The sequence below is a fragment of the Nerophis ophidion genome, linkage group LG11, assembly GCF_033978795.1.
Source record: "Nerophis ophidion isolate RoL-2023_Sa linkage group LG11, RoL_Noph_v1.0, whole genome shotgun sequence".
In the NCBI taxonomy this organism is placed as follows: Eukaryota; Metazoa; Chordata; class Actinopteri; order Syngnathiformes; family Syngnathidae; genus Nerophis; species Nerophis ophidion.
The window spans coordinates 66,623,875-66,648,791 of record NC_084621.1 but is presented as its reverse complement, the minus strand read 5'-3'; the positions used below and the strand labels follow the sequence as shown (position 1 = coordinate 66,648,791).

At 39.9% G+C, this 24,917-nt stretch overlaps 1 protein-coding gene across 4 annotated transcripts in view; it reads right to left on the bottom strand.

Annotated features, from left to right (window-relative positions):
- The window catches only part of LOC133562376 (intermembrane lipid transfer protein VPS13B-like), an 819,661-nt gene that overhangs the window by 679,269 nt on the left and 115,475 nt on the right, over positions 1–24,917 (bottom strand). For all 4 annotated transcript variants that reach the window (XM_061916537.1, XM_061916536.1, XM_061916534.1 and 1 more), the window contains exons 18-19: positions 7,031–7,165; positions 592–771 (exon numbers count right to left, since the gene is read on the bottom strand). In XM_061916537.1, the coding sequence (XP_061772521.1) occupies positions 592–771; positions 7,031–7,165 (315 nt within the window). The remainder of the gene's footprint in view (positions 1–591; positions 772–7,030; positions 7,166–24,917) is intronic.

Here is a 24,917-nt window from a genome sequence, read left to right as displayed (position 1 = left end):
AAATGGGAAATCATGCTCAGTCTAAAACATCATGTTCTTTAAAACATAGTTGCAGACGTTGCCAGGGGGAAAACACAATTCCAGGTTAAGTGTAACAAATCATAACAACCTTGCTACAGCAGGCAGCTGTTTGTGTTGCACCTGAGTATCTAGACTTCTAGATCAAATTGGAGATGTGCAAAAGTTAAGGTCACAATTATACAAAACCTGAGTCTAAATCTAACTCCAATTTATAAATCTTGCTTTCAGCAAAATAAAACTTCCCAAGACGTAAACTTAATTTCCAAGCAAACAAAGTTCTCTAAGCCTCTGAGCTTGCGTTGCATTCTTAAGAACATCATTTGAATAACCCTGAAAAATCTGCACACTGACACGAACACAAAAAATATCTAATTCAATGAAGAAATGGAGAAATCTGCACCGAAAGGGCCTAACAAATATAAACATCAAATCATACCAAGTTTTCATCACAAACTATAAAAATACAACACATATAAAGTCTAATTATTATAAATCTACATATTTGATGAGAACGTACAGTATGTTAGCTAAGGCTGTTGAAAAAGACTTAAATAGCAAAACATTTTTTACCTGAGTTCCTGCAATTGTCGCTTTGCTGTGGCACTTGAACAGAAAATGTCAGTAGGTCAGGAGCCAAAAGTGATTCGGGCTTGCGGATCTCATTTAGCCATCGTCTCATATGAAGTTCTTTTGTGTCAGATGGTCCCTGGATTAGAGGAACCAGACTCTCCTTTACCCCCTCGAGTGAGCCTAGGGGACATTAGATAAAACCACAATTATAAACATGACTGATACAAAAGCTACAAACTTTTCCAACTGCTAGCTGTAAAATGTTATTCATAAGTTGTGTGTTTTAGAAAGTGTGGGTCAAGGTGATGCGTCAAAGCTTAGTGTATGTTTTGGTCATTCATATTTAAATATATTGAAAAACAAAAAAACAATTACAATTTTATTTTTAAAAACCAAAAATACAATTTAAAAATAAAGCCTTCTTTTTAGTGTCTCAAAGCAATAACTAATGTAGAAGGCAGTTCAAATATGTTTTTTATAGTTCATGTAACAAAAAGATATACAAGAAAAATGAAAAAAACTGACCAAAAACAGATGTTTTCTTATATCCCGATAACAGAACCAGAAGTTGCTATTTTAAGACAAGACTGTGGACTGGCCTTTGTCAAAAAGACCAGATGATCGTGTGTGTGTGTGTGTGTGTATATACATACAGTATATACACATACATATATGTATATATACATATGTGTGTGTACATATATATATATACATATATATATATATATATATATATATACATACACATATATATATATATATATATATATATATATATACATACACATATATATATATATATATATATATATATACATACACATATATATATATATATATATATATATATATATATATATATATATATATATATATATATATATATATATATATATATATGTAGGTGTGGGAAAAATCACAAGACTACTTCATCTCTACAGAACTGTTTCATGAGGGGTTCCCTCATATACATATATATATACACACAAAAATCTCCTGATGATTGAGGGAACCCCTCATGAAACAGTTCTGTAGAGATGAAGTAGTCTTGTGATTTTTCCCACACCTACATATTGCGCTCTACCACGGTATCGAGCACTATTCTCTGGATAATCCAATCAAGATATATATATATATATATATATATATATATATATATATATATATATATATATACACACACACACATATATATATAATATAAAATAATGCTGTCAAACGATTTAAATATTTAATCGCAATTAATCGCAGTGTCCACAGTTAACTCAAAAATAATCGCAATAATTGCAGATAAATATATCCATCCATCCATTTTCTTCCGCTTATCCGAAGTCAGGTTGCGGGGGCAGCAGCCTAAGCAGAGAACCTCAGACTTCCTTCTCCACAGCTCCTTCGTCCAACTCTTTCCGGGGAATCCGGAGGTGTTCCCCGGCCAGCTGGGAGACATAGTCTCTTCACCCTGTCCTGGTTCTTCTCCGTGGTCTCCTACTGTGCCGACATGCGCTAAACATCACCCCAAGGAGGCGTTCGGGGGACATTCTGACCAGATGACCGAACCGTCTCATCTTGCTCCTCTCGATGTGAAGGATCAGCGGCTTTAATTTGAGCTCCTCACGAATGACAGAGCTTCTTACCCTATCTTGAAGGGAGAGCTCCGCCACAAGACGGAGGAAAATTAATTCGGCCACTTGTACCAATGATATTGTCCTTTGGTCATAACCCAAAGCTCAAGACCATAGGTGAGGATAGGGACGTAGATCAACCGGTAAATTGAGAGCTTTGCCTTCCGGCTCAGCTTTTTCTTTATCACAAAGGATCGATACAGTGTCCACATCACTGCAGACGCTACACCGATCTGCCTGTCAATCTCTCGATCCACTCTTTCCTCACTTGTGAACAAGACCCTGAGTACTTGAATTCTTCCACTTGGGGCAGGATCTCCTCCCAAACCCGTAGATGGAAGTACACCCTTTTCCGGGCGAAAACCATGGACTGAGAGTTGGGAGTGCTGACTTTCATCCCAGTCGATTCACACTCAGCTGCAAATCGATCCAGTGAGAGTTTTTTTGATCCCGGCCAATTGAAGCCAGCAGGACCACATCATCAGCGAAAAGCAGAGACCCAATCCTGCAGCCACCAAACCAAATCCCCCTCAACGCCCTGACTGCGCCTAGAAATTTGGTCCATAAAACTTGTAAACAAAATTGGTGGCAAAAAACAGCCCTCACTGGAAACAGGTCCGACTTACTGCCGGCAATGCGGACCAAGCTCTGACAAGGCGCGGACCACCACAATCAGGTGGTCCGATACCCCATACGCTCTGAACACTCTTCACAGGACTTCCCGAGGGACAGGGTCGAATACCTTCTCCAACTCCACAAAGCACATGTAGACTGGTTGGGCAAACTCCCATGCACCCTCAAGGATCCTGCCGAGAGTCTAGATAGGTATTTTTTTCCTTCATTAATAAGTGTACCCTAGACCAGTGGTTCTCAACCTTTTTCAGTGATGTACCCCCTGTGAACAGTTTTTAAATTCAAGTACCCCCTAATCAGAGCAAAGCATTTTTGGTTGAAAAAAAAAGCGATAAAGAAGTAAAATACAGAACTATGTCATCAGTTTCTGATTTATTAAAATGTATAACAGTGCAAAGTATCGCTCATTTGTAGTGGTCTTTCTTGAACTATTTGGAGAAAAAAAACTATAAAAATAACTAAAAACTTGTTGAAAAAAAAACAAGTGATTCAATTATAAATAAAGATTTCTACACATAGAAGTAATCATCAATTAAAGTGCCCTCTTTGGGGATTGTAATAGAGATCCATCTGGATTCATGAACTTAATTCTAAACATTTCTTCACAAAAAAAGAAATCTTTAACATCAATATTTATGGAACATGTCTGCAAAAAATGTAGCTGTCAACACTGAATATCACATTGTTGCATTCCATTTCACAGTTTATGAACTTACATTCATATTTTGTTGAAGTATTATTCAATAAATATATTTATAAAGGATTTTTGAATTGTTGCTATTTTTAGAATATTTAAAAAAAAATCTCAAGTACCCCTTGGCATACCTTCAAGTACCCCCAGGGGTACGTTTACCCCCATTTGAAAACCACTGCCCTAGACAGATCATTTTCAAGTTTTAATAGCATGACTGGACAATTAGTTTGCTTTAATGAAATGTTTTTAAACAGCTCAACAAAAAGGAGAATCACTATTTTAATGAGAATAAAAATCTTGCCATATTTGTATTTTGTAATAATACAGAATTTGTCTTCCTCCTAAGCACTTGCATTAAGAGGAGTAACACTACATTTACATACCTATTTCACACATTATCAAAAACATATGGACTGTTACAATCATGCTTTGATTGTCAACAATGTTTGGTCATGTAAAATGTGGTATCATTTCTAACTGAATAAATGTTTTTTTATATTCTGTAGATTACAAGATAAATGTATTCATTTACCTTCCGTATTTATTAATACAATTTAATATTCAGCCTGTTAAATATTGTCTTATTAGGGACTATAAATAAATAAATAAATAAATGGGTTGTACTTGTATAGCGCTTTTCTACCTTCAAGGTACTCAAAGCGCTTTGACACTACTTCCACATTTACCCATTCACACACACATTCACACACTGATGGAGGGAGCTGCCATGCAAGGCGCCAACCAGCACCCATCAGGAGCAAGGGTGAAGTGTCTTGCTCAGGACACAACGGGCGTGACGAGGTTGGTTCTAGGTGGGATTTGAACCAGTGACCCTCGGGTTGCGCACGGCCACTTTCCCACTGCGCCACGCCGTCCCACTATCAGTCAGAACAGGTTACAAAATAATAGCAGTAGCAATACTGCAATTACCTGTCTGTCGATTTCACGATCCATTCTCACCTAAAAAAATGTTGAAGACGTATAACCTAGCTTTGGATGCTGGCTTTGTCCTGGCCATGACAGGACTTTGCATTTCTTTATTATAGACAATTCCTTGGTGGATTTACTAGTATGTTTTGGGTTATTGTTATGTTGCAAGATCAAGACTCAATTTGGCTTCAATTTTTTAACAGATGTGTCACGTATTCTTCAAGTGTTCTGATACAATCTTCCAATAAAAGTCCCTGATATAGTGCACATAAAGCAAATACTATATATTTCAAGTACAAACCCCGTTTCCATATGAGTTGGGAAATTGTGTTAGATGTAAATATAAACAGAATACAATGATTTGCAAATCATTTTCAACCCATATTCAGTTGAATATGCTAAGAAGACAACATATTTGATGTTCAAACTGATTAACATTTTTTTTTTTGCAAATCATTAACTTTAGAATTTGATGCCAGCAACACGTGACAAAGAAGTTGGGGAAGGTGGCAATAAATACTGATAAAGTTGAGGAATGCTGATCAAAGACTTATTTGGAAAGTCTCACAGGTGTGCAGGCTAATTGGGAACAGGTGGGTGCCATGATTGGGTATAAAAGCAGCTTCCGAAAAAATGCTCAGTCTTTCACAAGAAATGGGTCTCTGTTGTCGTATTTTAGGCTTCATAATGCGCGACACATTTTCAATGGGAAACAGGTTGGACTACAGGCAGGCCAGTCTAGCACCTGCACTCTTTTACAATGAAGCCACGCTGTTGTAACACGTGGCTTGGCATTGTCTTGTTGAAATAAGCAGGGGCGTCCATGATAACGTTGCTTGGATGGCAACATATGTTGCTCCAAAACCTGTATGTACCTTTCACAGATGTGTAATTTACCCATGCCTTGGGCACTTGGGCACTAGTACGCCCCCATACCATCACAGAAGCTGGCTTTTGAACTTTGCCCCTATAACAGTCTGGATGGTTCTTTTCCTCTTTGTTCAAGAGGACACAGTTTCCAAAAACAATTTGAAATGTGGACTCGTCAGACCACAGAACATTTTTCAACTTTGCATGAGTCCATCTTAGATGATCTCGGGCCCAGAGAAGCCAGCGGCGTTTCTGGATGTTGTTGATAAATGGCTTTTGCTTTCCATAGTAGAGCTTTAACTTGCACTTACAGATGTAGCGACTAACTGTATTTAGTGACAATGGTTTTCTGAAGTGTTCCTGAGCCCATGTGGTGAAATCCTTTAGAGATTGATGTTGGTTTTTGATACAATGCCGTCTGAGGGATCGAAAGTCACGGTCATTCAATGTTGGTTTCCGGCCATGCTGCTTACGTGGATTGATTTCTCCACATTCTCTGAACCTTTTGATGATATTTTGGACCGTAGATGTTGAAATCCCTAAATTTCTTGCAATTGCACTTTGAGAAACGTTGTTTTTAAACTGTTTGACTATTTGCTCACGCAGTTGTGGACAAAGGGGTGTAACTCGCTCCAACCTTTCCAAGCAACGTTATCATGGACGCCCCTGCTTATTTCAACAAGACAATGCCAAGCCACGTGTTACAACAGCGTGGCTTCATGGTAAAAGAGTGCAGGTGCTAGACTGGCCTGCCTGTAGTCCAACCTGTCTCCCATTGAAAACGTGTAGCGCATTATGAAGCCTAAAATACGACAACAGAGACCCATTTCTTGTGAAAGACTGAGCATTTTTTGGGAAGCTGCTTTTATACCCAATCATGGCAACCACCAGTTCCCAATTAGCCTGCACACCTGTGGGATGTTCCAAATAAGTGTTTGATCAGCATTCCTCAACTTTATCAGTATTTATTGCCACCTTTCCCAACTTCTTTGTCACATGTTGCTGGCATCAAATTCTAAAGTTAATGATTATTGGCCCCCAAATTTTTTTTTATCAGTTTGAACATCAAATATGTTGTCTTTGTAGCATATTCAACTGAGTATGGGTCGAAAATTATTTGCAAATCATTGTATTCCGTTTATATTTACATCTAACACAATTTCCCAACTCATATGGAAACAGGGTTTGCAGTATTAATGATGGGGAAGGGTTATTCTTTTACATTTGCGGCAAATACATCTCACACATCAGTTTTAGAACAAATGCTTACAGTTGTATTTGTTTACGGACAGTTCATTATCTTAACCTCTAAATATTAAACCGATGATCAAATGTTCATTGGTTTAATTATGTTTAAAAATGTTTTCACGGGGGTGTCATAACTTTTTCACATGACTGTTTAAACTTCCTGACATCATATGTTCAACTTGACCCCTATGAACTCTTGCTCTAATAACATGCGTTCCGTCAAAGGCCTGGCCAAAGTCCAACAACAACACCATGGGAGAAAACAGCAACTTAATCACACAGCTGGGAAGGAATCAACATAAAGAATAAAAGAGAGGAGACAGAGTGAAGGGCTTTAAAGTGTAGATTTAAGAAAGTAAGAGACGGTCCAATGCAGTCCAGTCAATCTCACTTGCTCCCTCATACAGGCAGTAAAGTTTTAACAGGGCACAGCTGCACACACCTGGGGTCCTGGCACACACTTTTACAGCTCCCACAGTTCCAGAGGCGCATTTCACCGTTGCACGGCTGCAGAACTTCAGCTCAAGATTTTGGAGCGAGCCTTCAAGAGTCGGTGACTGGTCCAGAGATTTCACACCTAATAAAAAACGGGGGAAAGAACAAGGAAAAAGAAGCAGAAAACAGTGAATATGAAGGGTAGTTTGGTTTTAATATCGCTGCTGTGGCTTCATTAACCACTTAATTGTTCTTTAATTGTTCTTGACCCCATTCTTTAACAAAATTGTGAAACCAGAAGTGAGATGAACCCAGCTAAGCTGCGGCAGGAATCTCTTGGTGGCCTCTAGCCAGATGTTCGCCATCGAATACAGTAAAGCTATATTTAGATACAACACCTAGCCAAAGTAATATTAAATACATTTTAAAAGAAATTATCAGCTGCATAAAATTGGAGTTATACATTGGAGTGTTCCCATGGCAAAAGCCCAAATGAAAATTGAAAACTGTCCAATACATGGTCCAAAAAGGTGTTTAAGGATGTGACAGATGTCATTATCTTACTAATTTGGTATTTCCATAATCGACTTTGCACAAATAATACTTTAAGAACCTTAAGAACATGTTGAACATAAGATCAGGCCTTGGCTCCCACAAAAAAAAAGCAGAGCGTAAAAGCCTGGCAAGGCATTTCAAGGGATGTAACGTATTTGATGATGGGTTCCAGATTTCAGGCAGTCATTAGCATCTTTTATACTGCCGTTTAAGGCCAGGAATGTTACACCACTGTTACGTAGAGCTGTTACCTCTCTGCATGGAAACAGACATTAGAGCCGATTAGCTCGACCCAAATTAAATTTCATTACAAAGAAACAACGTAAGGTCAGTGGCTATTTTGGCAGAATATTTTCCAATGTATGTTTAAGAAAAAAAAAAAAGAAATCCAAAACAACTTAAATGGATTAATCTAAACATATATCATGTTTAAATAAAAATGGTTTATAACAGATTGATGTTATATATAACAAAAAATCATGTTGCACATTACATTTTATTTGAAGGCTATGATTATTTTAATCTACATTTAAAACATTTCCTTGTGGTCCAGATAGTATTTATTGTATGAACTGTGGTGTGCGTTTTTCGTAAATTCTGTCCCACAATCACATTTATAACCCGTTTAAGTCTGTCTGCAAGAAGTTTTTTTGTGGAGGTGTTCCCAGATTGCAAATCAAACCACACCCCACCTTCTCCATTTTCTCCAAATATACAGTGTATATCAAAGTTGTCATGACCTCCAGCTCGCTGTGACATCACAAGTGAGCAGAGAATCCAAAACTCTGTGCAAGCTCATGCCAAAATGCATGAACCGTATGATTTGATGCATTGACAATGTTTAACAACAGTATCATTTCTAAGACAAAAGATATAAAAATCATCACAGTCCCCTTTAATTAAATGTATGTGTTCCCTTCCAGTCCCTTGTGCTGACTTGCAAACAGCAAAATCAAAGACAGCCTATTTTGAATGCTAGTCCAATTGTTGCTGCTTTTGGAAGGCAATATATGTACAAATACATAATGTATACCAGTGTGTCCAAAGTGCTGCACAGGGACCATTTTCATCCCAAAACTATTGTTTTAATGCTTTGCGGCACATTATAGACACACAATCACAAAAACAAGTACCTACAAAGTGGAATAAAAGACCAAACAGTTGTAACAAGAAGAAGTGAAAGTGTGACGCTAATAACATCTGACATACAGGCTATTTTTTATTTACAAAAAACCTATATATTACATTGGTTTTGAAAGGGAAACCTGTCAAAATGGCTTCTGCATTCTTTGATTGGTTAAGTGTGCGACCAAGAGTTAAAAAAGTTTAGACACCCCTATATAAAGTAGCTAGTGATGCGCAAATTACATGAAAATGACGCCAAACAAAACCTGCCATATAAGATATGAAGTCATCATTGTGACTTGGCCATTTTTAAACTACGTTGAGAAAAAAACACAAACAAGTAGAAAATACATTGAATATCCATTGCTTAGGAGAGAGCTTAAATAGTTAGGTGCCAAGTCACCTGTTGCAAGACATAGAGGATTCATTTATCACATGTATATTCTTCCAAAAGGTAAAAGTGTCAAAGAGAACTTGCTCAAATCTTACAGTATCTATTTTGTTGTTTTGTCTGGCTGCTCAGGATTATCAAACTGTATGATTTAAATTACATGCGACATCGTGAACAGGTGCGGTAGAAAATGGATGGTTGGATTAAAATGCATGAGAGGTTTTATGATTTGAACGTTATTTTTGAAACTGTGATTACCAGCGGAATTATTCATTACTTATGGTGTTAAGCAATGTCAGCTAAGATTTATCTCAGAGCCAGGTGCAGTCATCTGGCTCTAGAGCCATAGGTTCCCTACCCCTGGTTTAAGCATTAGACACCTTTTTACCTGCACTCTGCCTCCCGCTGTTTCCCACATCTACAAAGCAATTAGCTACCGACTGCCACCTATTACACGGTTACTCGGCATAGCTCGGTTAGGAGAGTGGCCATGCTAGCAACCTGAGGGTTCCAGGTTCGATTCCCGCTTCCGCCATTCTAGTCACTGCCGTTGTGTCCTTGGGCAAGACACTTTACACACCTGCCCCCAGTGCCACCCACCCTGGTTTAAATGTAACTTAGATATTGGGTGTCACTTTGTAAAGCGCCTTGAGTCACTAGAGAAAAGCGCTATATAAATATAATTATCTATCTACATTCATTTACTGGATGTCATTAAACTACTCGTAAGGGAGAGGCTTATTTCACAATAATGTTGCAGCACATCCATCCATCTTCTTCCGCTTATCCGAAGTCGGGTCGCGGGGGCAACAGCCTAAGCAGGGAAACCCAGACTTCCCTCTCCCCAGCCACTTCGTCTAGCTCTTCCCGGGGGATCCCGAGGGGTTCCCAGGCCAGCTGGGAGACATAGTCTTCCCAACGTGTCCTGGGTCTTCCCCGTGGCCTCCTACCGGTTGGACGTGCCCTAAAACCTCCCTAGGGAGGCGTTCGGGTGGCATCCTGACCAGATGCCCGAACCACCTCATCTGGCTCCTCTTGATGTGAAGGAGCAGCGGCTCTACTTTGAGTTCCTCCCGGATGGCAGAGCTTCTCACCCTATCTCTAAGGGAGAGACCCGCCACACGGCGGAGGAAACTCATTTCGGCCGCTTGTACCCGTGATCTTATCCTTTCGGTCACGACCCAAAGCTCATGACCATAGGTGAGGATGGGAACGTAGATCGACCGGTAAATTGAGAGCTTTGCCTTCCGGCTCAGCTCCTTCTTCACCACAACGGATCGGTACAACGTCCGCATTACTGAAGACGCCGCACCGATCCGCCTGTCGATCTCACGATCCACTCTTCCCCCACTCGTGAACAAGACTCCTAGGTACTTGAACTCCTCCACTTGGGGCAGGGTCTCCTCCCCAACCCGGAGATGGCATTCCACCCTTTTCCGGGCGAGAACCATGGACTCGGACTTGGAGGTGCTGATTCTCATTCGGGTCGCTTCACACTTGGCTCTAAACCGATCCAGTGAGAGCTGAAGATCCCGGTCAGATGAAGCCATCAGGACCACATCATCTGCAAAAAGCAGAGACCTAATCCTGCGGTCACCAAACCGGAACATCCAATAAAGTTTTTAAAAATTGAGGCAGTCCATATACCACTCCTACTCTCTTACTTGTGGTAAACTCAGAGCTACTTGTTTGTTTTTGTTTAAGTATTAAATATAATATGTTGTACAATTAACTTTTAACTGTAATTGAGCATAAATCACAAAAAAGTAACGTAAATTACTCAGGTAGGCATATTTATAGATGACATTTAACCAAAGGAATTGCAGGCAATTTGCTGAATTCTTAACCACTGACTTCCCTCCTCTCCCCCTTTAACAAATTACACAGTGACCTCCTCATCCGCTATATGAGAGGCCCTGTGTATAACCAGATGGAAGATGAGGACGTTAATGACAACCTTTATGGCTCCCTGCCTGCCACTTTATATATTTAGGGGCAAAGTTACCAGCTTCCATTGTCTCCCTTTCATGTGACAGGTTTAATAGAAATTCAAGACCCAAGTTTTAATACTTCCTTACAGCTATTTTGTTTGTAAATACACTACTTCAGAGCTATTACCCCGCTATAAACATACCTCTTTGCCCACGTCCTACAGGGCATGGTGCACCTGCTGGTTAAACTGGGGGACAGCTCTTGACAATGTCTTGTCCAGCTGTTAAGACTATTAAAACCGGCGTACACAAGAAGAGCAAACACTGGTTTGTAGTTTGTTGCCTTAAACTATTGTATTCCGTTTGGCATATGTGTGCAATGCATTAGTGTGTGTATTACAACCAGACGTGTGAGTGTTTCTGCGTGTGACTAAAAGAATGAATGCGTGCGGTGCTGTTATTCGTCAAATGAGGACAGGTGCAAGGAATACATAAACACACAGCTTGGGGCCAGAGGCTACAGCACTCCATCAAACACCATGAGGGCAACTGTGGGCAGCTGGATTTCCCATGCTCAAACTAAGCAACAAGTGCAAAAGATTAGGAGGAATGAGACAAATAATGTATTTGTTTAGTAAAGTTCACATGGACATGCCAATATATGATTATTCCATGAGTGTATGCATACATGAAACAATGTACTTGTCTTGTTTCTCTGATGGAGTGTGTAAGACACCTGCATATTTCAGAGCTCTGTTTTACTCTTTCCTGCTCCCAGTTCTTTAGGGAATAGTGTGGGAAAGGGTTTTGCTTCTGCCTTGCTTCAAGAGTACATTTACGCTACAACAATCCAAGGAAAAAAAGTTTTGTTTTTTTCAAAAAGTTCCACGGCAATGTCAAAAAGTATTCCAGTTCACACAAGCAACAGAAATTCCTAAAACATTGGAATTTGTCATGTGGGTTTTTTTTTAATACTCTGCATTGAATATATTTTGGTTGGAAATGTGAGTTATATGTCATATTCTATTAACATTTCCCAGTGGAAGCTCATCATTTTGAGCTGCGAACACACAGAAGCCCCGTGTTCCGCTATTAATCAATGCATTTGACATATTCGAGCATGCACACATGCTCCACTTCCTAAAGAGGCATTTTTCTTTTTCTACAGTAGAGCACTCTGCCACACACACATAGGGAAGAGAGCGGAGCAAAAAGACAGCACTTCTTTCTCAATTTATATTACATATTCCTAATTTTTGCACGTCTTTGGTTTAGGGCAGGGGTCTCAGACACACGGCCCGCGGGCCAATTGCATCCCGCGAGACGTTATTTTGTAGCCCCCACCTTAATATGAAAGTTTAATATTAGTGCGGCCCGCAAGTTTTATATAAATGGCGCTTGACAGCGTTGTGTTATTTGGGTCCAAAATGGCTCTTTCAACGTTCTGTGTTGCCTACCCCTGCGTTAGTGGAAAAGCGGCAAATCAGTGAAAGTGACAGAGACGTTGCTATGGAGACGAGGGTTTTCTTACGTGCCTGGCTGCAGTCACACCGCAACACCTGTCCGTCAGTAATAACAGTCCCCAATAACCTAGACCAGGGGTCGGCAACCTTTACCACTCAAAGAGCCATTTTGACCCGTTTCACAAAAAAGAAAAAGATAATGGGAGCCGCAACCATTCTTGCTAGTATCTGCTGACGGTCACCCAGATAACAATAATAAGGACGTGCTATGAAGCCATTGCCTTTGACGCCTTCTAAAACATGTACGAACTGCTTGCCAGCCCAGTAACATGTCGTACGTGGCTTCCGCTGATACACGTACGCGACTGCAAGGCATATAGTCAACAGCCATTCAGGTTACACTGAGGGTTGTGATATAAACAACTTTAACACTCTTATTAATAAGCACCAAACAAAAATGACAAACACATTTCGGGAAAACATCCTCACAGTAACACAACATAAATGCAACATAACAATTACTCAGAATCCCTTGCATCCATGACTCTTCCAGGCTATATTATACACCCCGCTAGCACCAACCCCCAACCCCCCCCTCCTTGCGTCGGTTGAGGTGGGCGGGGTTGGGGGAGCGGGGGGTGTATAATATAACATGGAAGAGTCATGGATGCAAGGGATTCTGGGTAATTGTTACGTTGCGTTTATGTTGTGTTACTCTGAGGATGTTCTCCTCCGGCCGGCACGCAGATAGCATGGTGAAAAGGCGATCGATGACATGTTGTAGAGGGCGTTAAAAGTAAAGCCATCACGGCACACCCTCAATATTGTAGTAAGAGTCAAAATCAGAGAATGTTAACCTCGGGTGATGTCCGGTAGAGGCACCAAAATCCAAAAAACACCTCGAAACAATCAGAGTGGCCAAAGAGCCGCATGCGGCTCCGGAGCCGCGGGTTGCCGACCCCTGACCTACACCAATTCAAACTGTTATTTGTTTTTTATTGTTTTATTTGCATTGCCTCACACGATGAACACTACATATTTATTTCTATATGACACCGGATAACACTCCAGGAGCCGTCACGTTTTTGCGCTCACTTTACCGGCTATTAAAAAAAAGCAGACCGACAGATCGCGGAAATAACATTATTCTCTGTGCGTCGGCTGAATACAAATATATTTCATAACCCCAAACATGTCTTTTTCAAAGCCTGAAGTGAAGAGAAAGGTTCGTGATGAGCAAAGACAATTCCAGGAAAAATGGGAGATGCAATATTTTTTGGTTGAGGATAGGGGCAGCCCGACATGTCTTATTTGCACAGAGAAAGTTGCGGTGCACAAGGGATACAATTTGAAACGTCTTTATACAATTAAACATGCTGAGGAGTATGCAACATTTGTTTTAGGAAATATTTTCTCGCGGCCCAGCCTCACCCAGACTCTGCATCCAGTGGCCCCCAGGTAAAGTGAGTTTGAGACCCCTGGTTTAGGGTGTTCACAGCTGATTCTTTCAGGGACGCACATACTAAAGTACCGTATTTTCTGGACCATAGGGCGCACCGGATTATAAGGCGCACCGCTGATGAGCGGGTCTATTCAGGTCTTTTTTCATACAAAAGGCGCACCAGATTATAAGGCGCATTAAAGGGGTTATATTATGATGTTTTTCTAAATATAAAACATTTCCTTGTGGTGTACATAACATTTAATGGTAGTTCCTGGGTCAAAATGTTGCATGGATTATGTTTTACAGACCATCTTTAAGTCGCTTTCGGACAGTCGCTTCAGGATGCGCCGTTTATTTACGTGGCTCCCCTTCGGCAGCGTCTTCTCCCCGTCATCTTTGTTGTAGCGGTGTAGCGTGCAAGGACGGGAGTTGAAGAACTGTTAAAAGATGGAGCTAACTGTTTCAGTGACATTCAGACTTTGTTTAAATCAATAACGGAGCAGCATCTTCTCAGCCGTGGCTCACTAGTACAACGCCGGAAATGTATCAATGAAAAACCGCCCGACCAGAACTCTCTAATAACTTAAGTTCCGTAGGTGAATTATGTAAACTCACTACATTGGTAGTTTTTAGCGCTTCCATAGAGAGATATAAGTTTGAACGTTACGCTACTTTATATTAGAAATGGCAACAGCAAAGGGTGAATGTCCCAAAACAAGAAGATACTGAAAAAGAACAAGCTTATGTACTGCGGCATCATCACCGACTACAGTGGCGGAAGTACGCAAATTTTCAGGACTTATGCAGATCTCAAATACAGATCAGCAGGTACCAGAAGTTAAGAAAAGATGGTTTTGCATAATATTGTGAAACAAAAAGCCAGAAAATATGTCTGCTAATGGGTGCCATTTTGCAGTCCTAATACACACACCATAGCCGTAACGGGCCAACACTCCTTCAAGCAGTGTGGCTTTAAAGTCACACTAAAACATTTTGACAGATTTTTGAGTGCCGTGTGTAATGTTCTTTATTTTCAATGGAACATTTAAAGTTTTGGTGTTGTTTACTGGCATCATATTGCAGTCTACATGTATCTCTTATGTGTGTCCACATAAGTTACACATATCATTACACCATGTACCAAATAAAATTGCTTCAACGTCGGTTACAAACAACTAGAATTAATCCGTACAATAGGCACATCGATTTTTGAGAAAATTAAAGGATTTTAAGTGCGTCATATAGTCCGAAAAATACGGTCATCTTTAAACATGTGTTTTAAAAGCTATTTATTGATGCCGAGCTGGTAGAAAATAGCAGAATGAAAAACAATGCGAGCTGACAATGGGCCTGATTTACTAAATGTTTAGATAGCTGATCTACTAAACGTGCAACGTGGATTGCGTCTGTAAGGTGAGCAAAAAAGGGCGTGCAATCCATTTTGGGTCTCCGTCTTCATTAATATGCAAAATATTTGCTCAACATCAAAACGGCCATAATGCTGGAAAAAGAAAATGCAATTATTTAGCACGCTCAATGTGATTTATCAACACTCATCACCGTTTTGCAAGCACTATTTAGCGTTTTATTTAGCACGTGCCAAAAGAACGAGCAAACTGACAGTTCCACACACATCTGCAGGATCAGTGTTCGCACAGCACAGACGGACGAACAGACGAGAATCCTCCGTCCTATATGTGTTTTGGACGGTTAGGAAAAAATAAGTTTAGACATGTCTACTCAGCAATTTACTTTCATAATTTCATAGCTGCTGGATGACTTAAAGAGCTGATTCAAATTAATTAAATTGATGCATTTTGGTGTCTGTTGGCGTTTAGTTTTTTCGCACAAATGAACTGGTGGGGCGATCGATCCCCCAGCCTTGCGCACAGAAGTGTCAGCGTGCATATGTTTCTTTTGTCTAGATTATAGGGTTGTAACGGTACACAAAAATTCTGGTTCGGTACATACCTCGGTTTAGAGGTCACGGTTCGGTTCATTTTCGGTACAGTAAGTAAACCACAAAATATACATTTTTGGGTTATTTACTTCTGAAATTTGTTAAACAATGGCTTTATACTTTTAACATTGGGAACACTATAATAATTCTGCCCACGTTAATCCACATTAAACTGCCTCAAGTTGTTGCTTTGATTAGATAAAATGAAAAAAACTTTTTTCTACATATAAAAAGTGCAACATTAAACAGTTTCAAGTCAACTCATCATGCTTAATTTATTACAGCATTTGGGAAGCCTGTAGTTGACTTTTAATATGTAAATGTTATATTTTTATCAACATGTGATAGCTGGAACCCTGCCATTCAAAACTAGGCTGCAACATTACTAATGATTAATGTAACTATAGCTGAAAAAATAGTACAATAGCAATAGGAGAGACTATTCATCCCTGAACACCATGGAGTTCAATGAAATAACAGACAGACAGGGCTTTGCTGCCCCTAACACACACACACACGCGCACACATGCGCACACACACACACATAGCAAAATGAGCTAACATTACGCTAAAAGCTAATTAGCTTTCACCTCAAGCCAGAACTGCAAGCGAGCTGAGCTGCAGTTTAAGTTTCGAGGGGTCATAGTGATGTTTGTAATAGTTGTGACTGGGAGGTGTTTTTTATAATTTGGGGAGAGTCCGCTGCTCCCCTGCTAAACGAATATCTGCTCGACGCTGAAGCATCGACTACATGCGCTCTGAATATGCACTGCTGATCGGTTTTGTATGTAACCAATCAGATGGTTGTGTGGGTGGTACAATGCTTGCTGCTGAGACAGAGGCAGAAAGCATAGAGCAGCTTGTGAAGACTTTTGCTTACAAACTCGTTCGGTACGCCCGCGTGCCGAAACCGAAACCCCTGTACCGAAACGGTTCAATACAAATACACGTACCGTTACACCCCTACTAGATTATGAGTCAGAAAAGGTGTTACAGATTGTAGAAATATCCTAAATCAAAGTTGCTGTTTGGAACTTCCCCACAGTAAGATGTTTCAAAGCAAAAGATATAAGAAAAGAAGACCACTGGCTAGCGTATGTCAAAATTTGTGGTCACCCACCCAGTCTCACCAACACATATGCGCAGGGAGCGCGTTCTTCAGACAGAAGCAACAAATCACAGTCATGTTGTTATGATAGAATATACATTCAACAAGAGCTAACGCTAGCTATCAAAAGTGCTATTATTAGCTAACAACACTTAAAGCCAATGCACGTGCATTTGTTAACGGACGTACGTAATAACGTCACTACATACAAGAAGCAGTAAGAGGGCGGAATATACGGCGTAAAATTCATTGGAAATGTGGTTTCCAATCAGGATGCTTTGGGATGATCAATTTCTTTGCTTGCTTTGAGCTTCATAGGCGTGCGTGTATGCCCTTTGCGCACTTCCCAGCTGACCATTTTAGTTTTTCGCGTTACCTGCTTATTCCCTGGTATAAAGGGCTTCAATCTTGCACTTAAGTGTCCAGACAAATACTTAACGTTACATTTTGTTGAGCTTTTGAAGTGTTGAATTTTAAGTGTCAAAAACTCTCGAGTAGGGGTTAATAAGGATCAATGCATATAACATGCATCAATACAAATATATTCTCCTACAATGGCTGTAAAATATTAAATTATTCTACTGTACATTACATAATCTTTGGTTTTGGTGACCAAATCAATACAGAAACAGAAAAAACTTATTGTCATGAAAGCAGCCAACAAAGCAAATAGGCAATGCTGGCTTGCAACTCAGGAGCTCATGGAGTAGCAGTAATTAGAAGCAGGGGTTCTACTGGCACATTGCCAAATGAAGACCCATGCAGAGAGTGGACCTGAGAGGGGGTCAAGGGGAAACATTTGTGTTTCCGGAACTAAAAGCCAAATCTTAGGTTTAGCTGTGACACTGTGCAACAGTTTAGTAAGTCATACACTTTGAATTGTTGTGACAATATAAATACAGAAACAGTTCAATAATAGTCTGATTAATGTTTACTGGTTCACTTGAAACAATTTATACATTTTGTCAGGTAGACAGCATGTTTTATTTTTTTTAAATGATTTCCATCATACACAGGTGCTGCATGCTTTTGTTACTGCAGACTAAAGCAGTGGCATGTTACCGACCACCAAATTACCTGAAAGTCATGCGGAAGCAATTTGCTCCAAACTAATAGGATTGGGGCACAAGACACACGGATAGGAAGAGTTAGGAGAGTTATGTGTGATTTCTGCATTGGAAACAATTAACTGGTGATGAGATAGGCCACTATAAAAGGCCCGTTTAGGGATCTTACCGTCTACTTTGTACTATACCCAATCTTAAACTACCCAGAAATATTTTGTTGCAATACAAAACAGATGAATTCTAGCATTGAAGTAGTAGCGTTGTTGGGGTTCTCGTGTGGTTTAACCATATGAGATGCTGAAACTACAGACCACAGCTAATGACGCTAAACCAACCACTCTGTCACTAAAATTCTTTCCTGGATTATCGTGCTCCCTGTCTGCGACACAGATCTCTGAGTGAGTCTACAACTCCGTGCCGTTTGCCTTCTTTTCCCCCATTTGGATTATTTTATGGAAACTATAAAGAAAACAGACAAAACCCGAATGTTATAAAATATGCTTCAATAATCAATGAAGATCAACACTTTAGTTTCCGTTTTGCTGAGGCTTACTGTGTCTGTGTGTGGTGGAAGCCAGACATGACTGGTATTTTACAGCTTCTAAAGCACATCAATGGGGTCTACAAGTTAAATTTATGGCCATGTAATATGGCACTTCGTGCTCTACGGGCACGAGTCACTACCCTGTGATCAGAACGGAATGGTGGTCCACAGCAGGAAGCCAATGTTGTAGACAGTATCAGATCACAGACATTTAAAAAAAAAATAGTTTTATTAGTCATTAATTCTGAGGTTATTATGCCATTTAGAAAATGTATGCAGGTGCTTCATTATAAAATGGAGGGGGAAAAAAAACATTGTTTCTATGGTTTCAGAACATTGTATAACTGGATTCTATAATGCAGGGGTCGGGAAACTTTTTGGCTGAGAGAGCCATTTAAGCCAAATATTTAAAAATGTATTTCTGTGAGGGCCATATAATATTTTTTAACACTGAATACAACGAAATGTCTGCATTTTTAAGTAAGACCAACATTTATAGAGTATTATATGTCACAAACTCGCATGGCAGCAGTAGTAGCGACCCCAAGATGCAGGAACCAGGAGAGCGAAGAGCAGGTAAGATGCTTTTAATATCATTAATATTGGAGAATGAAGCAGTCGTGCATGTACTGTTCTAAACAATAGTCAATCTTCGAGCCCTGAGGAGCGCGCGAGACAAGCATAAATAGAAACATGCTGATTGGCAGCAGGTGTGGGGGAAAAAACAGCGCCCAGTGGGACAAGTAGGAAATAGAAACAAAATAAGAGCACTGATGGGAAGTAAATACAAAACAAAGAAGCACAAACAGAATTGAAGTGACGGATCCCCACATAATAAGTCTTATTCTTTTTAATAACGTTTTTTTTTCGGAAGCTCACCGATGATAAATAAAATACTTCTTACAATTAATGCCACTTCTTGAACGGGTGAGGTAGAAAACAGATGGATGGATTAAAATGTATGAGAATGTTTTATATTTTGAACATTATTTTTAACTGTGATTACCAGCGGAATTATTCATTACTCATCGTGTTAAGCAATGTCAGCTAAGATTTATCTGAGAGCCAGATGCAGTCATCAAAAGAGCCACATCTGGCTCGAGAGCCATAGGTTACCTACCCCTGCTGTAATGTTTTGCAGAACTCGGTTATATAATTTTCTGAAATTGATTGGTGATTCAGGTATTTTTTTTTTTTTTTTTTATGAATAAGCATATATAGTTGTGATGCTAAATTCAAAAAAGCTTGAGTAACATTTTATCAGTACCAGTCCTTTAGATCAGTGGTCCCCAACCACCGGGCAACCGCCCGGTACTGGTCAGTGGACCGATTGGTACCGGCCCGCACAAGAAATTAAAAAAAAATATATATATATAATTTTTTATTTTTAATTATTAAATTAACATAAAAAACACAATATATACATTATACATCAATATAGATCATTGCAGTCTGCAGGGATACAGTCCGTAAACACAAATGATTGCATTTCTTTATGAAAAACCACCCGCCCCATCCCCCATGTCCGTGGGACAAATTTTCAAGCGTTGACCGGTCCGCAGCTACAAAAAGGTTGGGGACCACTGCTTTAGACCGTTTTAATAATGTACTGTCCTGAAACTACTGCAAGTTATAAGTATACAAATGAACCCCTTAGAGAGATAATCAATTATAATCTTAGACTGCAAAGATATACAGTTACACGAGAAACCAAGTCTTTAACAGAGCACTGCAATGCACCTCCATCTAATGTGTCTAAGAACACATCAAAATTCATGCAAAAAAAACAAAAATAAAACTAGGCTACTGTTTTATTTCAAATTAAAGAAGGAATCATTTGGTAACATTTCAACAGATTTTGGAACCAATATAAAAATACATATGCTTGGTAGTATGGTGACTAATCACGGGTTTGACACCTCCTAATGAGATACCTTATCAGGTGTGGTTGTGGTTTGGTAAAGCGCACCGAGATCAGGTTGGAATGGTTAACAAATGAGCTTCCTTTCTCTTTGATTTCAAACACCAGTCCAATTGAATGCATCTTAACTTACTCCTTTTTAAAAATAAATCAGTGTCCCTAGTTTATGAAATACATTTTAAACTAAATGACGAAAGAAGAGATGCAAGAGAAAAAAAAGATAAGAGGACCAGCGTCTGGATTGACTTAAAAAATACTCAAAATATGCTAGGAGAGGAACAAGACTGTCTGTAGCCCATTGAAGTTTGCATTTACAGGAGCCGTCTCAAGTTCCGTTCAAGAATCATTTATTGGTTCTCTGATGCAGACACAAAGGTATTGATCTACTAAACGTTTGCTTCGACTATAACATGTGCAAACTGGATAGCAAACACAAAGCTGATATACTTTACTTGTGCGCAGAGAGGATTGTCTCGCTTTAGTTAGCGTAATAAAGAGTGCAATCTATTTAGTGTGTCTCTGTCTTCATGAATATGCAGAATATTTGCTGATCATCAGAACGCCTACAATACTGGGAGGAGAAAAGACAAATATAATTATTTATCATACGCAGTGTGATTTATCATGACAAAAAAACGCAAATGTGAGCGCTATTTTGAGTCTTTATTTAGCACATCTGAAAAGTATGTGCAAACTGACAGTTACACACATGGCTGTGGCGAAGGAGGCGATTGCGCTGCAGCTCCGTCCTATGTATGCTTGTCATAATATTTGGACTGTCAAAAATCAAAACATTGTACATATTTTTTATTCAGCAATATAATTTTATAATTTTATAGCTGCTGATTTAAAAAATTCAACCGATGTGTTCTGATGTCTGCAGGCGTTTTTTATGACGTTTGTTTTTTTATACAGAAGATACGGTATATTATAAACATATAGCATTTGTGAAAAAAACTTGTGATATGCATTTTCTTCCGTCTTGACTCTGGAGCGCACACTTGCACCTGTCACCATGGTTTTTGCGTTTACTACCAGAAAGCCAGGTAGTAAACGCAAAAAACTCATTTAAAAAGGTGTTCTGCACCACTTTGCAATTGCACACGGAAACTTAGTAGATCCCATGCAAAACCCCCACTAATAGTACACCTAATTGTATTGTTAGCACACGCTGTTCCGTGCGTGGTACTTGAAACTTAGTAGATCGGGCCAAGATGTTAATGTCAGCAATAAGGTTGTGTATGGAAGAAAAGACCCTCTTTCTTTTCTGCGACTCTTCAATACAAGAATCACACAAGCAGGCAGACCAACAGTTAATCTCTGAAGGTGAAAATGGCAGCGTCCACTGAAACGGATCATCAGTGACAGATTTTACATTCAAAAAGGGACCCTTACTGCAAAACCAACTTTCCTAGCCACATGGTACCTGTTTTTGTGTATTTGTGATCTGCATAAGTCCCGAAAAATCAAAGAAGATATTTATAAAACAATCTTGGCTTCCTTCATACTCCCTCAAAACGAGCCATTTGGAAATTGCCATTTTGTTAAGGTTTATCCAATTCCATTAACAGATAGATAGATAGATAGATAGTACTTTATTGATTCCTTCAGGAGAGTTCCTTCAGGAAAATTAAAATTCCAGCAGCAGTGTACAGAGTTGAGATCAATTTAAAGAAAAAAGTAAATAATGGAGGTTTAAATGGAAACAAAATAGAGAAATATTACAAAAGAATAAAAACAATGGGAATAACAATATAACAGTAAAATAAGAATATAACAAGACAAAGTAGGCAGTAGTGACCATGTTATGAAAACGTATTGCACTGTTAATGTTTTGCATCCCCTGTCATCCTAGTACCCCCGTCCCCCGTCCCAGAGAGGAGTTGTACAGTCTAATGGCATGTGGGACAAAGGAGTTCTTGAGTCTATTAGTCCTGCACTTGGGATGAAGCAGTCTAGCACTGAACAGGCTCCTCTGGCTACTGATAACGCTATGCAGAGGGTGACTGGCATCATCCAGGATGCTCACTAGTTTGTCAACAGTCCTCTTCTCTGCCATCGTCGCCAGTGAGTCCAGTTTCATTCCGATTGTAGAACCGGCCCGCTTGATCAGTTTCTCAAGTCTGGAGCTGTCCTTCTTAGATGTACTGCCCCCCCAGCACACTACCATGTAGAAGAGAACACTGGCAACCACAGACTGGTAGTACATCCACAGGAGTTTTCTACAAATGTTGAAGGAGTGCAGTCTCCTGAGGAAGTACAGCCTGCTCTGTCCTTTCTTGTACTGGTGGTCCGTGTTAACAGTCCAGTCCAGCTTACCAACAGGTATCTCCATATATGATAACGTTTTACCCATAGAGCTTCACACAAATCTGCAATTGTAGTCAATAAGTTCCTTTTTTTGCCCACTATCCTCTTGTTGTGGGGCAGACTGGCTTGTACATGTACATGTACAAACAAATTTGCCATTTTTATCACAAAGTACCGTATAGCTCTAACTTATATCTGTCAGACTATATGGAAGCGCTAAAAGCTACAAAACGGCTGACAGGGAGAAGGCGCTGCCCAAGTGAAGGCACGTAAATAACACTGCCCAGAAAATGGCACATTGTGAAGAGACGGTCAGAAAGTGGCTTGAAGATGGTCTGTCAAACATCATCTATGAAACATTATGACCTGAGAACCACCATTGCATGTTATGTTGACCACAAGGAAGTCTTTTAAATATATATCCATCCATCCATTTTCTACCGCTTATTCCCTTTCGGGGTCGCGGGGGGCGCTGGCGCCTATCTCAGCTACAATCGGGCGGAAGGCAGGGTACACCCTGGACAAGTTGCCACCACATCACAGGGCCAACACAGATAGACAGACAACAATCACACTCACATTCACACACTAGGGCCAATTTTAGTGTTGCCAATCAACCTATCCCCAGGTGCATGTCTTTGGAGGTGGGAGGAAGCCGGAGTAAAAAAATCACAATATGACCCTTTTAATCTTCCCGTCACCTAACCGCCATGTGTGACTAACACAATAAGAACCCATTAAGACAGAAGCTCCACTAAATACATGTGATGAAAATAAATAGAAAGAGCAAAGCTGATACAAAACTGAGGGTTGCTCTGGCATTTTCTGGTTCAGAGGTGGAAACATTAACATTGAGACAAATATGCTAGACACAGAAGAAAACAATACAAAATTAAATGACTGCAACTTGCAATGTTAATGGTCAAAGCAGGCTACCAACAGCTGCACTGGGGGTGAACAGGAGCAACATTGTGCAAGATGAAAGCTAATGGGGACGGGGTGGGGTGGGGGGGGAGTCTATGTTCTGAGACCAGTCAACATTATTTTTAAAATACGGTGCTGGTTGTGACGTTCTTTTCTTCCGGTTGTATCCTTTTAAATGTTATGACTTAAAGTGATTGAGCAGCAGGATAAGTGTGTCAGAATGTAGTTTGACTGCTCTGTCGAAACATGGCAATGGCAGTGCAGGCTGAACTTGGATCAAATGAATGGATCAATCTAAAGCACGCCTGGTGACCACCGCCAACTTCTGCCAAAGCACTTTGCTAGACCACCAGAGAGAGATCTACTGCAAATTACAGCTGTATGGAGCAGGGAGTGAATTAGTGCTAAATACATCACTGGTTAAGATGACTATTTACAAATAGTTTCTTAAATTTGGTAAGTAAAATCCGATATTCAAACTGAAGCTAATACAAAGGCAAACAATGTAAAAGTTCACTTACTAATGTTACTCATGCAACAAAAATGAATGTCTCCCTTTGCAATTTTTTTCCTTTCGAAAGCTGACAGATAATGTGGTTTGTTTGGTAGTGTTAACTTTTAGATAGATTACTTTAATGTCATTGTACACTTTTGTATAGTTAAACTGTGTGTTTGACAAGTGACACTTGTTTGCACAAGGAAGTGTTTTAAATTAAGATTAAAATCATCATAGGCCACCTTTAAAGAGCTCACACATTTAATTCTAGCGGGAACTCTCATTCAACCCTTCTTCGATTACGCTTGCACCTCCTGGTACCCCAGCACCTCCAAAACCCTCAAATCTAGACTCCAAACATCCCAGAATAAGCTAATCCGGTTACTTTTAGACCTCCACCCCAGATCACACCTCAATCCAACCCACTTCTCCAAAGTGGGCTGGCTCAGGGTGGAGGACAGAGTAAAACAACTTACACTGAGCCTAGTCTATAAAATCCGCTACACCTCCTTGATCCCGAAGTACATGTCAAACTACTTCCTTAACGTAAATGACCGCCATAACCACAACACCAGGGGGAGCTCCACAAACCACGTTAAACCCAGATTTCGATCTAACAAAGGTCTTAACTCATTCTCTTTCTATGCCACATCAA